Source organism: Antedon bifida, chromosome 6 (assembly GCF_963402885.1).
Source record: "Antedon bifida chromosome 6, ecAntBifi1.1, whole genome shotgun sequence".
Classification (NCBI taxonomy): Eukaryota; Metazoa; Echinodermata; class Crinoidea; order Comatulida; family Antedonidae; genus Antedon; species Antedon bifida.
In genome coordinates this window covers 1888509-1907129 of record NC_136231.1, presented here as the reverse complement: position 1 = coordinate 1907129, position 18621 = coordinate 1888509, and the positions used below count along the sequence as shown (strand labels likewise).

Sequence of the window (18621 nt, the reverse complement as noted above, 5' to 3'; positions counted from 1 at the left end):
AAAGATGAACATCAAAAATGCATTAAAGTTAAAGTAAAAGTATATTTCTTTTAATGAACAGGCCCTCTTGCTGGCCTGTGTCTGTTCACCTTCATACCAAAACTAAAACTAAAACTAAACTTAAAACATATCATCTTAACTATTTAAAAAACCCACCCTGACTTCTGATTGGCCACAATATTTCAAGTAGTTTGATAAGTTAGCCTTTTTCAAAAATGTAGACAAAATTACCGTTAACTTTGTCTGGGGCTTTTTTCTAGGCCACATGGTACCATATGATATGTGTAACTGTAAGAGGAGTAACTAAAGGTTACTGGATAATAACCTCTATAGTATGAGTTATTATCACACCCCCCTACTGAATAAAAGAGTGTGTCACTCTTCTAAAAATAATATATCCTTAACTACAGTACTTAATAACTAAACCAATATGATATGAGAATATAAAACTGAAAATGTTCAAAGTAGTTTCAAATGTTCAGCTTGCAGTATTAAAATTAAAAATGCATTGTTTATAATTTCTACTGCTCCATCATCAAAATGTAAAGTTCATTGTTCAAGTTATTGTTCATCAATGGTATGGTGTCCACTGTTTTAAATTTAACTTCAAAATCATAAAGTGTTCTGCAGTTCTGCAAAAATCACGCTGTTAAAAGTAAAATATCAATCAAATTAATTACGTAAAAGTTTTTCTTCAATGCTCCTCATTTCACTGTTGCACTGCTGTCAATCATAAATATAAGAGTTCATAAACAGGTCACAGTGTTCAAAGTTTGTATAAAAGAAGATGATGCGGTTAATGGTCACATTCATAACATTCTATGGCAACAGTTTGAGATGCACTTTATACTTAATTTTAAATCTTAAATAATATAATATCATAATAAATCAGCTGTACTACAATACAGTAAAGTGTCTAATACCAAGTGTAAGTTGGTAGTACATATAACCTTCAACATTGTGAAGTGCTCTGGCCAATTGTTAGTTGGTGATGCTAAATATAATCTTTACTGACGCTTATGTAAGTACAGTACAATATAGATATTGTAATTTTTAACCAATTTTTATAATGGTCACAATATATATATAGATTCTTTGTGAGAATCTTTTCGTTTGTATCTTAATACTTAATTTTACTATATAAGGTGGGATTATTTGTAATAATCCTTTATACATAGAAATTCTTGTCTGATGAAGCTTGTGCACTCACTTAACTATAAATTAAAATAATGTAATGTACCGTCTGTTCCTAGAATTACTAACATCGACGTGACAAACTGTCGGCATTGGTGTTTGTTATACCTTTGCGGTATTGTATATCAAAAGTAAATTGTTGTAGAGTCATTGACCATCTCATTAGTCTATTATTTGAATGGCGGGTATTGTCAAGCCATTTCAACGCCTTGTGGTCAGTTATAACTGTAAATTTGTGCCCTTGTAAGTAATATCGTAACTTGTTAATTGACCATGCTATAGCTAAACATTCTTGTTCAGCAACTGAATGATTTAACTCATTGGGCAACATCCTTACTAAGATCCTTTGACCCCCAATTTCTACAGAAATTTTATTAAGTACCATATCCGGAATTTCGGTCTCGTTACCAGAGTGGTTTCGGGTATATCTGGTACAACAGTACTATTCTGAGAAGCAGCCTGAGAAGTTTTTGTGCTTCATCGGTATTCATTATGGAACTTTGTTGAGATCTTAAGATCCTACTTGACTTATGTTTAGGCATTAATGTACTTATACAATATATAATGACTATGACTTAAGACGTAGTAAGATATATAAAACAAAACTTAAACTATAGTGCATCACAAACTTCTACCACAAAATGAAAAATGTACCTTTAACTTGGAACTCATTGATGATATAGACAGAAAGTTTTCCTTCCCTTTGTGTTTCTGGCATGAAAACAATGTCATCCACAATGTTGGTAAAGTCTTGTTTCAGATCAAAATCCAAGTCAAACAAAGTGGTCCACCACAGCACAGTTCGTCTAATGTTAATAGTAACGGGTTAAAAACGTTTCCAGCACCGCTGCCACCATGTTACGGGCTTCGCATGAGTCCGAGCGGTTTGCTTATATAGTCATATAGGAGAAACGTCCGAGCGGTTTAATATTTAAAGTTATCAGACAAAGATGAACATCAAAAATGCATTAAAGTTAAAGTAAAAGTATATTTCTTTTAATGAACAGGCCCTCTTGCTGGCCTGTGTCTGTTCACCTTCATACCAAAACTAAAACTAAAACTAAACTTAAAACATATCATCTTAACTATTTAAAAAACCCACCCTGACTTCTGATTGGCCACAATATTTCAAGTAGTTTGATAAGTTAGCCTTTTTCAAAAATGTAGACAAAATTACCGTTAACTTTGTCTGGGGCTTTTTTCTAGGCCACATGGTACCATATGATATGTGTAACTGTAAGAGGAGTAACTAAAGGTTACTGGATAATAACCTCTATAGTATGAGTTATTATCACAAACCCCAAAATCTTAAATTCTCTTGCATGTAATTTTATCCAATGTAAACAATTCCCTATAAAGCAGAAAAGTTTAACCTTTCATTTCTGTATATAGGTTAAAATCTAATGCCAGTATAAAGCAAATATGTTTTGTTTGGTTTATATTTCCACTCACACATTCACAAAAGGGTATTGACAGGTCTTGGAATCAGTTGTGGAAGAGAGAGACCAAGACCGAGACCAAAAAGGAGTGGCCCTCTAAGGTATTAAAAGTTCATAGATAGTATAATAGCGGGAATAGTGCCAAGTGACGTACCACAGACTGACATAAACAAAATATCCATAATATTAAAATAAATAAAAATAAATAAAACCTTCGATTATAATCCTCTGTTTGTCTAATGTCCGACACTTTATCATTCAATTAATAAAATCTTGGGAGAATACTAATTTTATATACTTAGGTGAAATTCTTTAAATAGATCAAAGTCATGAGAAAATCAAAAGAACCCTCCTCTAGGGATGGGGCTGAATGCTGTAATTGTGATTTTGTGTGTAATCGTGCGTCAAAGAATTCCTCATAAAGGTGGTCTAAAAGTGAAATAAGACTGAGGGTAGAAGTATAGTTCTTTAACCCTGATTTTCAAAGAATTTAATACGACCTTTGACCTGAGTGCGTCACATATCATGTGTCACCTGTTGACGTTGGTATTTCATAAATGATTGTTTTTATTATTATTTGAATTTATGTTGTTATTTACATCTTAGAATAATAGTAAATGCCAATACCACCATGATCAACTTTTTTTTTTATGTATATAGTGTATTGTGTATAGGCCAGTTTCTTGTTTGGAAATTTGCCCAAAATAAAAATGAAAGCACTCGGAAACTGAGTGAAGTACTTTCTTTGCTACAGAGGCTGGGTGCATGTTGATATTTCGGCCCATGTTAAAAGAAGACAAATTTGTCTTTTTTGTTATATATTTTTAAAGTTATCAATGAACCGATTTTCTTGAATTTCAGTAAAACTGTATGCATATACCTATTTACACCAAATTCAGAATGATAATTTGAAAAGTAGGCGCTATCGTGCTAACAATAAACAAACATACAAATCAAGTACTATACTTGCCAAAATTCTATTTTACCAAGTAAAATAATTTACAGAAATGAGATAAGAACAAATCGGTGACAAAATTCATGGATCAAAATGTATAGGTTCCTATAAAAAAGGCCGGTACTTAACCTAAATGTCATAAGGGCATCTGAGTTTAAGGTTATGGGAACACTTTTTCCCCCAATTTTAATCATTTTATTTATAGTACATTGTAATAAGCTTAACTTAAATAGGCCAATGGTATACCAAGAGACAAAAACTCATATGGGATTTAAGGTTCAAGAAATCTTGAACGATAATATTAATAGGAAACAGAGTAGAGAAAAATATTAAAACAAAAAACACAGAATTAATACCTACATGTATCACATTGTATAAAAATATTAGGAAAAAGAATATAAATTTGTTTGTTGTTTTGCATTCAATATTTGTGGATTGTTTAGGATTTTGTATTTACCCCATCATTCTATTACTGTATTAGTAAAATCTTTGTGATTTTTATGTGTTTTTCTGTACATTCCATTTGTTCATGGATGCATCACCGCATGGTTGAGTGCCACTGACATAAAATGAGCTATTTAGGCCTACTGCACTAATTCGCGATCTATTTCTCTTTACCGCTAATGATTTAAATATATAGTACTACAATACATCATTATGTAAATTGTAGAAGGAAATGAGTTGAAAAGGACAGGAAAGTATACTTACTAAGCGGATTTGTATTGCTAGGCTCGAGAGTAGTAGATCTAGCATCAGCAGCTATACAGAAATCATGAAAATAAAAAATACGCTAGTTTAGATTATAACGTTTTAAACAGTAACTCCTCACTAATGGGAATTCATGACAGAAAAACATACATAACAATGTAGAAAGTCTTAAGAGGTCTTTAAGAGCACATCGTGTAAATCGTTTTACTCTTTTTAATACTGTACACATCATCTTATCAGATGGAATTCGATTAATACTCTCGGAAATGGATTATACTTTAACATTATGTTTGATACCTAACACGAATGGTAATGTTTAAACACATTATGCGACGGCATATCAAATACCTTCGCTGTGTTCATCAGTAATTGAGTTTTAACACAATGGTCATGAACTAGACTGATAATATAGTATGGGATGATCATATTTTGGAAATTGTACAGTAGTAATGCATACAGTTTTAAAGTTATACTATTACTGGGTGTACTATTTTAATTCATTACTGTAATTGTAAAGCCTTGTCTACACTATCAAACTTTATGTGACAAAAAAATATAATGTGCCCAAATATAGACATGATGATGTCATATCACTACCATATTTAGGAATATCACTACCATATTTGGTAACATCACCCTTTTTTGTCAAATTAATTCGATAGTGTATATAGACAGAGCTTTAGATGCAATTTTCAAAATACCGCATTAGAATGTCCTGTAATGACCATATTTACTTGATACGTATGATACGTTTTTTAGCCTCTGACTGACTGACTGAATGACTGGCTCTCCTCTGATTGAGGTGAGTTTAATATTGTATGTTGATAAGACGTATAGAAACATTTCTCCGCAACATTGCTTGTTTGTACATTGCGCTGTACCTTCTAATTAGATAGATGTATTCTAGTCTAATGGAAGTATTATTATGATGTAAACATTGACCCTTTGACCATCCCACGGGATAGCCTCGTTTGTAACAGTCAATTGGTCAACATCCTAATGATGAGAGTATTAATTAGTCAGGGATATAGTAATCCCATGGGATTTGCCAACTGGATACGCAATACGATATATTTACTAGCGTATTACCTGATGGCGTTTTTAACGTAATTTCGGCAAATTTTCCTAATGTAGTGTCGTCGTCCTTGCTTACAAAGGCCGCAACCTGAATTAAAAAAAACATATTCTTATTTTACATTGGAAAGTGATATACGTAATACTGAATTAAAGAAAATCACAGTAGGCCTAATTGGAATTAGTATTCATGTAAATCTTCACTGTAAACCATTGGCTTTAAAGTGTACATTTTCCATTAGGCCTAATAGTACTCTGAAAGCGTTTGGATTACACCGTATGAATAGATAGGTAACCTGATTTTCCCCCGTAATAACCGGTGGCTAGAACTTGAAGTTTGTCAATTGCAACTCCAGGCATTGTATACGAATCGTTGGCTTAGAAAGTAATTCCTAGCCCATGGTCCAACACCAGGCTTTGTTCAGAAACAAGATAACGTAGGCCTAGTTTCATAATGTGTATTCTTACCTCTACTGTGTAAGATTCGTTTGCTTTAAGTCCAGTCACTAAAGTAGAATAGCGGAAATCCTTAAGGAGAAAAAAGATATATTGTTCATTTCAATGAATTGACGGATAATTGGTAACAGCACACGTCTTTGTGTAATTAATGTCACAGTACGTCTTTCGAATGATATGTTGATTACCATATAACACCACTATAAACACATTGTATGATTTTACAAAATTGTGATGGACTCTTGATCAATGTAACGTTTAGAAGAAAAAGAAATCAGGTAAGACCGAAAGTCATTAGCAAATGACATGATAACTATAGTAATCTGCGTAATGTTGTAGTATAAAATTATTTTCACTTTGTAATTTAATAAATTGTCATTGAATTATCTAGCTAACTCCTTAAATTAAAGTTATCTTTATTCATAAAAAGCATATTTTCTTGCGATTTAAAAACTGAATTGTGAAAAAAATGGCACAGATGCATTGCACAATAAATAATATGATCTTCATCTATAGTTATTTAAAAAAAAAAGAAAGACCTGTATATCTGTTAGTAAAAGTTGCAGAAAAAATTTTAAAAAACGAGAAAAAGAAAATTTAAAAAAGCACACACACAAAAAACAAATTACTCATACAGCACAGTAATAACATTTTTATTTGTGTCTTTGTTATCAAAAAATATAAATTATTGCTGAGAAGAGTAACCTATCACAAACAACAATTTACAAAAATGAAACGGCAAACCGAAGCAGTAAAAATGTATTACCTTTCCTTCTTCAATATTATGTTGTATCGATCCAACCGTGACGATGTTGTCTCTATCAGTTTCTGTGTATACCACACGATATCCATTAAGTACATACTCTGGGTTAAGTTGCAACGGTTGAAGCCACGATACGTTAGCCAAAAACACATTTGGATGTGTCATATTCGGATATATGGAGTCAACTCTAAAATCATAAGCAGCTCCAACAAACTGTGTCTCTACACAAACAATTATGTTTAAAATGTATTGTTTCCAAAAATCATGAAAAATAAAAATTTATAAAATCAGACTTTGTATACAGTAGGCCATTTTGTAGTTATAATGAAGTTATTCACTTCCATAGGAATATAAAAAAACAAACAATGATTTCACTTATAAAAAGACAACATAAACAGTCAAATTTAACCAAAACCCCTTTGTCTGACAGACAATTCAACTATTTTTTTGCTTTAAATTATAGTTTTTAATAATAATAATAATAAATAACATTTATAAAGCGCAAGAGACAAAGGTTTCAAAGCGCTGAGTTTTTTTAGGTAAACATTTTTTTGGCGATCCAATTTTTGGTGAAAGTGAATAACTATTTAATGTGACATTGAAATGGCATATTCAACAAAAACATTTTAAAACATTTTTTTCTGGAGGACAATATATCTTTAATTTCTGTTCAAAATGGAAATTCTCCATTTCCATTTTCACGTAGGTTTTTTTTTTATCTCAAAAACACTTTTTCATTTCAATGTGTGGAAATTAACTAAGTTAAATAATTCTTGTTTTAGATTTTTTTGTTGCATAATATATATATATATATATATATATATATATATATTTACCGGTAGGTCTTGATGAACAGAAATCCACATCTTTTGTTTCTAAGTAACAGTCTAAAGCAGAAAACAAAAGTGCGAGTTAAAACAACGAGCCAGGAGTGACGCATACATTTATGTTATTAAGGAATTATAACAATTATATGGAATTATAGATTAATGCAACAAATACTATTTAAACAAGGCTTTGAGTATGTCTTACCGTTTGTACTGAAATACTGCGCAGAGTTTGACAGTGTATTGCGAAGAGTGGACATAGAATTGGTTGCTTGAACCTAAAAGAGTAATGGAAAGTTACCAGCCGGCTTCCATTTGAAAACCATTATTTGGGACAGTTTAGATCTTATAAGATCCGGATCCATACCTATATGTCTGGAATGACTCTGAAACTCCGATACACTTACGATAGGCAACTTTTGGAACGTTTTGGAATGTCAATATTGTTACCCGATCTAATTTTTCTTTCCGACTACATATTGTTGTTAAGGCCTGTTCATCCTAAGCGAATTGCACGGACTCTTACAATTAGAGTTATTGTAAAAGAAAAGCAAAACAAAATAATTACAGTACAATGATGTTTTTACATTATCTGAATGAAAATGTGCAATAACAATCTTTTTCTAAGAAATAATTTAAACATACATTTAATTAATGAATATCGTTCAATAATGGTAATGTAATTATGTTTAGATCCACAAGAGACGTACAACCTTTAAAGATCCTCAAAAACATGAAAAATGAAGATTAATTAAATCAGACTTTGAATATGTTATTTTGTAGTTTAATAAAGTTAATCACTTCAATAGAAAAAAATCGAAAACAAATCATGTTTCCACTTATAAAATGACAAAATAAATCTTAAAATTCAACCAAAAATCCATTGGCTGGCAGCCAATTTTACCATTTTTTTGCTTTAAATTACATTTTTTCAGGTAAATACATTTTTTCTCGATCCAATTTTTGGTCAAAGTAGATAACTATTATGTTACATTAAAATGGAATATTCAACAAAAATTGTTTAAAGAATTATTTTTTCAGGGGGACAATACATCTTTAATATAAGTAGGTCTATATTTAAACAGAGGTCGACCAGGTATAGTAGTTATGCTAGAGTACGTCTATATTTAAATATGCAAAACAAAACCAACAATGTTAGTTAAATGCATATTGAACTGTTTATTCAGGTAATTCTCATTGATAATTAATGATGAGGGTTGTAATGCATTACGACGAAAGCACGTACATGATTCTAAGGTTTACCGTATGTACACCTCAATATAGAATACTTACTGTTAATCTGAAGTAAAATCCAAATGGCAATTCATCATTGGTGTACATAGGCTCAGTCTAAACAAATACAATATTATTAATTTTAGCTAAGCTGAAGTTCTCATTTGGTGATTAATTTCAATGACTATACATTTTCTCGGTATGTTGAGCATTGTATTATGCGTACTACTACTGTAGTAAGAACATGACCTATATATTTGATAAGCCTCCTCCATAATGCCAATATACATAATAATAGGCCTACATGGGCCAGTAGTACTTTTAGTCGCGTGCAAATTAGGCGCGTGCAAACGCGACTCTACAGCTCACTATGGTAGGTTGGTCGGTCGGTAAACACTAACTCAAATTTGAGCACGCGACTGCAGCCATGCATATGGCCTTGTTGTTTGTCGACTGATTACGGCTAGTTTCATCATGGAACAGTGGCTATGCGTTGATACTTAACGCAGCTTCTTCATAATTCAACAACTAAATAAAAATCAAATGAATAAAAAATGAAATGAATTTTTGTAAATGCATGTACATTACCACGACAATATCAGATGGCTGTATAACACAATCAGGTATAGTGCAAATCAGCTCAGTTGGTATTATGTCTAGAGTTAATACATACGATCCAACGTAAGACTCTGAAATTATAAATATGTATAGAGCGTATTAATATAAATGAATCCTAAATATTATGAATATAAATGAGTGTGAGGAATGTGTCGCTTATACTCTTTGAAAACGGCTAGCTAATATTACAACACAAACATTGATATGGAAAATCTACCTAAGCCTCATGTTTTAAATTGTTTTGTATATTTATTTAGAAGAACAACATAGATCAATTGAGGACTACATAACCGTACAGTAAATAGGTGTTAACGTTTTATAATTAACAAACTTGTAGGTGTTTGATATAGGCCTATTTATATTGTTTTTTATTGAACAAAAATTACAAAATAAAGTTTGACTTGTCAGTAACTTACCAGATGGTTTTGCCCAAGAAGCATTGAGTCGTGTTGACCACATATTAGTACCGTTAGCCAGTGTATGTACTGTTTTTAACTCATATATGATGGTGTTAGAATCAACAAATGGACCCCCTGCATAAAAATACAATCATAATTGCTAAATATTTTGACATTGAAACTAAATTCTTTTGTACTTTATTTACAACAACGATGACTTGTTACATTGTGTGCATAACATACGCCTATCCACTGGTACCTTGCAGCAATGAACGATGGGAACACGAGTTTACACCAAAATAAAAACAACATTTTATTTAAACATGACATCAAACTTTGCTCTGCTTTTAAAAATGGGAAACTAGCAATTGTCCTCATTTAATGACATGAACTTGTAGTTCATGTATATGAAACCACTTATGTTCAAGTTATAAGATTCTCATACGCAGCGCGTATTCCCACATGGACAGTATTAATTAGACATGTACATTTTTTTTTATTCAAATGAGCATTGTAGCTAAAGTGACTTTCCCTGTGGGTTTGGCGGTTCAGTTTTTATATGCTGAACAAGCTACTATAATGGATATTTTGAAGGGTTTTTATTGTACCACTGTTAATTATAATTGTCGACGGAAATGAGAATATGCAATATGGTTTAATGAAATGAGGTAAATTAATTTGTAAAAAAGTATGATGACATATACTGTACTAATATTCATGTTTTTTTAATGTAATATTGATTTCATGGCAATAATTGTAAAGTAAAGTTATTGCTGACTCTTTAATGACCTTCGTCTCTCTGCCAACAATCTGGATAGAAACTGGACGGTAAAGAAAGAATGGGATGCTGATATTAATCACTGCAGCACGGAATGCTGATATTGATATCTATATCTCGAGGATGCTGAGCTGATCCCTGTTGCAGGGATGATGGTGATGCTGATCCCTGTAGCTCGAGGATGGTGATACTAATCCATGTAGTTCGAGGATGGTGATACTAATCCTTGTAGTTCGAGGATGGTGATACTGATCCGTGTAGTTCGAGGATGCTGAGCTGAACCCTGTAGCACGGAATGCTGATATTGATATCTATAGCTCGAGGATGCCATGTAGCAGGTGGATGGTGATGCTCATTCCTGTAGCTCGAGGATGGTGATACTAATCCGTGTAGTTCGAGGATGGTGATACTGATCCGTGTAGTTCGAGGATGCTGAGCTGATCCCTGTAGCACGGAATTCTGATATTGATATCTATAGCTCGAGGATGCCATGTAGCAGGTGGATGGTGATGCTCAACCCTGTAGCTCGAGGATGGTGATACTAATCCGTGTAGTTCGAGGATGGTGATACTGATCCGTGTAGTTCGAGGATGCTGAGCTGATCCCTGTAGCACGGAATGCTGATATTGATATCTATAGCTCGAGGATGCCATGTAGCAGGTGGATGGTGATGCTCATCCCTGTAGCTCGGGGATGGTGATACTGATCCGTGTAGTTCGAGAATGCTGATACTGATATCTGTAGCTCGAGGATGCTGATACTGATATCTGTGACTCGAGAATGCTGAGCTGATCCCTGTAGCTCGGGGATGCTGATACTGATATATGTGACTCGAGAATGCTGAGCTGATCTCTGTAGCTCGGGGATGCTGATACTGATATCCGTAGCTCGGGAATGCTGATACTGATATCTGTAACTCGAGAATGCTGAGCTGATCCCTGTAGCTCGGAGATGTTGATACTGATCCGTGGTTCGAGAATGCTGAGCTGATTACTGTAGCACGGGGATGCTGATACTGATATCTGTAGCTCGAGAATGCTGATACTGATATCTGTAGCTCGAGGATGTTGATACTGATATCTGTGACTCGAGAATGCTGAGCTGATCCCTGTAGCTCGGGGATACTGATACTGATATCTGTGACTCGAGAATGCTGAGCTGATCTCTGTAGCTCGGGGATGCTGATACTGATATCCGTAGTTAGGGAGTGTTGATACTGGTCGATTTTATATTTGAAGGCAGAGGGATAATTAAAGTAAAATACTTCGTGATATTTTTAGTCGCGTGCAACACGACTCTACAGCTCACTATGTCGGTCGGTTGGTCGGTCGGTTGTTTGGTTGGTCGGTCGGTAAAAACTAACTTGAGCATGCGACTGCAGCCATGTATATATCCTTGTTATCACATATATATTTATGTAAAATACAGTAACTTTCATTAATTTATTGTAAGTGCATGCACTTTAGCTTTTCTATAATATGTAGTTCATTGACAGCTTATATTCAGGGCAATGCATTATTTATTTGATGAATTTCTGTTTGAAGGCAGGAGTTAAGTATAATTACAGTTTTTAATCTTAATAATACTTAGCAAAACACACTGTACTTAATTAACAATTGACAAATTGTTCTAAATTATGATTTTACCATCATACAGTATGTATTAAAAGGCTACAATTGAAGTACATATTGATGATGAATATTGATAGCCTGTTACAATTCTATGAAATATTTGTAAAACAGTTTTAATTTCGTATTTGTGTTTATATTGAATGTCTATCTGATAGATTACTTATTAATTGTGTACACTTTACTGAAAGTATTGTCCAACGAATCCACTTATATTTATAGTACCAACGAGTTACAAGGCTGTTTTTATTAAGATTGTACACTTTAACTAATCCCAGTTTTAGTTGTTATTCAGAATTATCATATACAATAGCACTTAATTAGCATACACAATAGCACTTAATTAGCATACAAGGATGACCTAATCCAGTTTTGAAGATATTTTAAAAGTTTTACGATAATATGAAACTTTCTATTGTAGGCCAATAGGATTACTTGTATTATTGAACGCGAACTATAACTACGCCTCCAGATGGCTTTGCGATGAACGGAGTTCATCATGCACCCTATATTGATTAGTCGGCATAACGTATTCTGCAACATTGAAATACATTTAAAAGTAGGCATAAATAGTCTAATATAAGCTTACTACGAAATGAAATTTAGGACAACATTTCAATATAGTAAAGTATATATGTATCATCAAAAAGTAATGAATAACATAACTTACCGATAAATTGAAAACATTCTTGATTCAACTGTCCGTCAATTGTGTTAAAAAGCAGCGCTATTATAAATAATGTCACAGTTGACATTCTAGAAATAGACCATTCCTTTCCCATTATCATTCTGAGCTAAAATGAGAGATAAAATGCTAGTTATTATCTAATATAAAAACCAAACCGGTTAGCCTAACTGATGCGGCAAATAACCCATAAACATGGAAACAACCCATGGACACACAGTGACAGTGATTTTGATTTACAAATAAAACATTAAAACTGTCGTTTGTGATTGGTCAAATTACTTATATTGCATGCGCGTTTCATTGTGTCATATAGGTTTTCATAGTGTTCGCACTAAACAAACATACGGTGCTAAATATGGGTTTGATAACGACTTTGTTATATTTTCCACGTCGCCGTTTACTGGAAAACTCATCTCGCTTTCGTGAACATTTTTTAATGTTAGCAAAAGTTTCAATAATCAATCCTCCTATCATTTCAGTTTCCTCTTGATCCTTTTAATTACCAGTAATTTGTTTGTAGAATATGGATTCATTTTCTTCATTAAGTACTGTAGTATAAATTAATCATAAAGGTAATATATTTGTATATAATTTGTGATCATTGATATTCATTTGAAAAATATGTTAAAAAACTTCATCCCTTAGACTTACGCCAAAGCAAAAGGCTTAGATAGCAAAGAGCTAGTTATTGGAAATAAAATAATATTAATAATCGTTTCAGCCAGTTTCATCATTCGTTCATCATCATACAAATTATTACATGTTCAGTGATTGCGAATCAAAGAAACATTTATATAGTTGTTCAACAAACATTATAATTTGAGCTTCTCAGAAATTCTTCTAAGTAAAAGATACTCGTCTTAAATATCAGTACTGTAACTTATACTGCATACATATTTCACTGACTCTTTTACTGTTATCTGATACTTGTCAATTGTAATAATCGTTTTTAGATTTACTTACATAACCACATTTCATTTGATGCCCAATATTAATATTGTTTAGTATGATCACTTATCAGCAAGGTCATGTTTTCATGTTGTAATTACCGACAATTTAATACAAATACATAACAAAAAACACAAGATGAAGCAACTATGTGATTAATACGATTTTAGAATGTCATGAATAATCATATTAAACAATACAAATACTATTGTAACAAGATAGGCTACATACTATACACGGCGAGATAGGAGAGTGTACACGTTACCCGGTGGCCGTATACCCCGACATAAATGCTCTTATTAGTAATCATATTCCATGCTTCTCAAAACTGTGGCCCCGTAGCTTTTCAAAATGCGCTATAGATTGGAATTCTACACACATGATGTTTTCCAGATCATGTGTACTAATTTTTTTTTATTCCTGTCTTTCATAGCTACATGCCATCAGTTGGGCAATGTAAAACCTTTTCTACACTATCAAACTTTATGTGACAGAAGTATGTGATGTGCCCATATATGGACATGATGATACTTATACCTTATTTTGCCACATCACACTTGTTTGTTAAAAGCGAGTTTGATAGTGTAGACAGAGTCCATAATAAGTAAAAATAATGTATACTTTTATTAAAAATGAATTGCGCATGTACGACCATAGTTAGTTTATTCTGTAAGGAAATAAATATTGATTTACTTTAGCCTGTTGAGGAATACAATCTATTTTTTATAGTATTTTGTTTTTACATAATGCTTCTCGTTAAAACAAAAATATCTTAAGTTTGCTGTTTTTATATTTCAGTTATCCTTGGAGATATTATTTCCGCTTATTGAACCACGGTGATGATCATTTTAAGCAGGCTGGCTTTACTCTTAATCCATGGCCATGGTCAGTAATTTTAGTAATTTTTTATTGCGAAGTAAAGTAAAAATAATTGAATTTTAATCACGATTGTATAAGTATAAATAGAATACTTTTTATCTGTTTAATACCACCATGATGCAGCATCGATGTGTTGACAAATATCGTCAAAAAATTGTAAAATATTGTATGTATTGTAATTTCAAGAGAATTGTACTCATCACATGTCTTATAATATCAAACATCTGCTCGTAGCCTAAATCTACGGATACGAAACTCTCGCAATCTGAATTTCTTATAAAGACGCCATTGAGTAGATGTAAGAAGTGCACACTTGAACGTAAGTTCCTAATGGTAAACATTACAGTATATTTTGTACTCGATGCATGAAATTTATTGAATTTTTAAAATGCAGAAATGATTTATTTAGAATAATATAATTTTATAATGTAACCCAAAAGTTTCCATCCAATCAAGATTTATACAATATGAAAGACTTATCATGTTAAAGTAAGGCCTACGTTTATGAGATATTATTGTGGAAGAATATTATTATAACAATATTTAGAGAAAGTCAACAACGATACCGTACATTCCTATACAATTTCACCTTATCTTTCTTCTTTCTATCTACACTAATAGATTTCTTCTTGCTTTGTTACTAATGCTTTTTTTATTTAACAATTCGAAGCCACTTTGAGTTTTATAACGACACCATTTAAAGTAAAACATGACAAGACACTGTATATGGTTAGTATCTCCGACAATACATTCTATCTTGTCTTTTAAACCAAAGCTATTATTTGTCACTGTTTCCAAAATTAAAGATGGAGTTGAATCTCAATTCAACTTCTGAATGACATGGATAAGGTAGACATACAGAAATGTTGGTTCATACTATGCAATCACAAGTAACATTCAAATTATTTGCGTTTCGTGTACATCGTTGCGTTCTAGTGGGAACCAAGCTTTAGATTGGTCAAATTATTTGCGTTTCGTGTACATCGTTGCGTTCTAGTGGGAACCAAGCTTTAGATTGGTCAAATTATTTGCGTTTCGTGTACATAGTTGCGTTCTAGTGGGAACAAAGATTTAGATTGGTCGAATTATTTGCGTTTCGTGTACATCGTTGCGTTCTAGTGGGAACCAAGCTTAATTATATCAAATATTTCTTATTAAACGCGTCTTTCAAAACTGCTACCTGTACATCATTATAGCAGTCCTAGTGATAAAATGCAACCACAAAGCGTAACGAATTAAACGGGTTTATGAGCCAATACATATACAGGTTAATAACTTTAATAACTTACTTTTATGTGTATCATAGAGGATTACATCCTCTGTGTTTTTATAAAGTATTTTTAAGGATACAACGACCTAAGCAACCTAAGCACACTTCAAACAGAGGATTGTCAATTGGATTATCATCCAAGATTTAAGTATTGATTATAAATGTATGCGGTTGCCATTTGTATCCTGTTTAATTAAAAAAATTATGTACAATGGAAATCTTTTAGCAGCAGGTATACCGTAGCTAATTTGTGAATAGAAGGATGATATCATCATACATCGGCTTTTTAAAGTTAAACTGTTCACATCTTTCCTATGTATAATTACTTATTAAATGAAAGGTTATAGATTCAGAGGACAGATTCGTTAAGGCCAAACTTGACCAACGTTGGTGCTATAAATGCTTCTAAATGTAATTATAATAGATTAGTATACGTCCATACTAAACTTTAAGCTAGACCATAATCATCTGTGTATATTGAGGCTTGTTGTTAAACCAGATCAGCTGGCAATAATATACAGAATTCTCATCATTAGTTCCAACAAATTTTATAATATTCTCTACTTCTCTCATTAGGCTTGCGCACCCAAGCTATGATGAAGTGGGTCTTCTTTGGTTTGTTAAAATTGTACTGCAATTAGCATTTCCAACCCCACTCTATAGTAAAGTGTTCGAACATTTCTGTTTCAATTATATTATTATAGTTTATTCTTGAGTAGCGTAATTGGTAACAGATAAGGATACAAAAATTAATGGATAAAAACAAATAATTAATATGTAAATGATAAACAATAATAAGAAATAATAAATTAAATTATTTTAAATAGGCCTATATTTTGAAATTTTGGTGATTATTGACATTTAACTTTTTGAGATAATTGACACACAAAATCTGTACAGAAAGAAATAAAGAAGAATAATAATAAAGATTTCATACAATAACAATAGGTGATCATTTTATTCTAAATGATCACCTAATTATTCTTCACAAATCTTACAAATCAAATTAATAATTCAACATTTATTAGTTTCTATCAATGGTAAAGCAATACAATAAAAAGAGTGGTAATTTATAATGAGACAATACCAAAATACCATTAATAGAGGATCTTGCAAGAAGAGATTGCTTGTCAGGCAAGACCCATAAACAAAAAGAAAAAAAAATACATTTGTATATAATTATATATATAAAATAAAAATTGGCCTATTATTGTCACTGTTGGTGCACGTGAGACTTACGATAAAACAATGCAATTCTAATTAACATGCCCATAATAAATGTAGAACTTTTATAAATTATACACTATTCCAATATGTATAGTAACTTACAGAACAATATGTCGAATTCAACAGGCTTTCTGCTTGCAATAATACAGTTCGAAAAAAAGGAACCCGGATATACGCCAAAGTGATTAAGTACTCTATCGTTACCAAGCAAAGACATAAGATAAACAAAATGATGCCTTCATACCTTTATTGTAAATTCAATAATGTAGTATTTCCAGATTTCAACATAGAGTAAATGGAAAGCAAATATAACTGTTCAATTAAAATTCACTAATTGACTCGGTACTTGTCCATCTTGTACACTTTCTGTCTTCCTAATGACAGTGTATGTAGAGTTGCAATTAGAGGTGATTGCCTGTTCGTGAAGTTGGACTCGTCCATTATTTTTGTATTACTATTTCTTTTATTAAATTTGGCACAAGAAGAAATTTGAAACACTGATTGATTCGGTGTGAGCCTAAAGGATGATGAGCCTAGAAATGCGACACAAAAAGAACACTGCTGTAACAGGATCATGTGTTATATTGTTATTATTATTATTTATAATTTCTATAATAATAATAATAATAATAATATCTACAATTAATGTTGCTATAATTCATCAATAAGATATTTCATATAATTGGTATTTATGGAAAAGAATGCCAATAAAAATTTCCAACTAATGCCCCACATGGCCACGAATATCTGTTTTTAAATAGTAGTAGTCTGAGCAATGAGTTATTAAGCAAATGCAATTTTAATTCATTATCTATGCAATTGTAAAATTCAAACAATTATAATGTAATAGCTTATTTAATTATAATTATATAATTCATTATGTTTATTATCAATACACATTACGTATAGTATATAAAGTATAAGAAAATAACAATAGTACACAAAAGTTCCCAAAATGCGGCTGAGAGAAAGGCTACAATCTTTAGAGGGCGGCATTCAAACGTATATGCCAGAGCCATATATATGGCTCTGGTATATGCGACTAACCGGGAAATAATTTTATGAACGTTACATTTTTACTTCGTTGTTAGCAAAAAAGATTGTTTCTTTATTAATGCCTTAAGTATTTACATCAATTATTAGAAATTTATATTTCCGTCGATGTTACCAATTTGACAAAAGCTGTTAAATAACACTTTTACTAGTGGAGGGGATTACCGCTGTATCAGTTCCTGTGCGTGACCAAGATACTGTCACCGACCCATGATCTTGTTGAGGCGAAATATTTGAGATACAACCTGTTACGGCAGTAAACCAGGATCGCCATACCTGTCTGCATTCAGTTTGTAGTGCACAAAACAAAATGAAGACAGCAACCCCCTGGAAAGAGTTCAATAAAACAAAAAGAAAAACAAATACTATCTCTATCCCTTTTAGGCCTAGGCCTAAATATTCAAATTGCAAAAACCCAAACATCCACGTGAGGCCTAACAAAAGTGAAATGGATATAGCGTTTGCAGCTCTTTTTCTTTTCGTAT

At 32.2% G+C, this 18621-nt stretch overlaps 2 protein-coding genes across 2 annotated transcripts in view; both read right to left on the bottom strand.

The window, feature by feature from the left end:
* Window positions 1-18621, bottom strand: part of LOC144844967 (adhesion G-protein coupled receptor G6-like) — a 150691-nt gene that overhangs the window by 114252 nt on the left and 17818 nt on the right. The window lies entirely within an intron of this gene.
* On the bottom strand, window positions 2932-18273 carry LOC144844969 (uncharacterized). The gene is made up of 12 exons (XM_078702084.1): window positions 17328-18273; window positions 12742-12865; window positions 9684-9800; window positions 9238-9338; window positions 8710-8766; window positions 7622-7694; window positions 7426-7476; window positions 6593-6810; window positions 5839-5898; window positions 5386-5461; window positions 4297-4347; window positions 2932-3062 (listed from the first exon to the last, which is right to left on the bottom strand). Exons 2-12 carry the CDS (start codon window positions 12857-12859, stop codon window positions 2932-2934), a joined length of 1053 nt encoding a protein of 350 aa, XP_078558210.1. The 5' UTR covers window positions 12860-12865; window positions 17328-18273.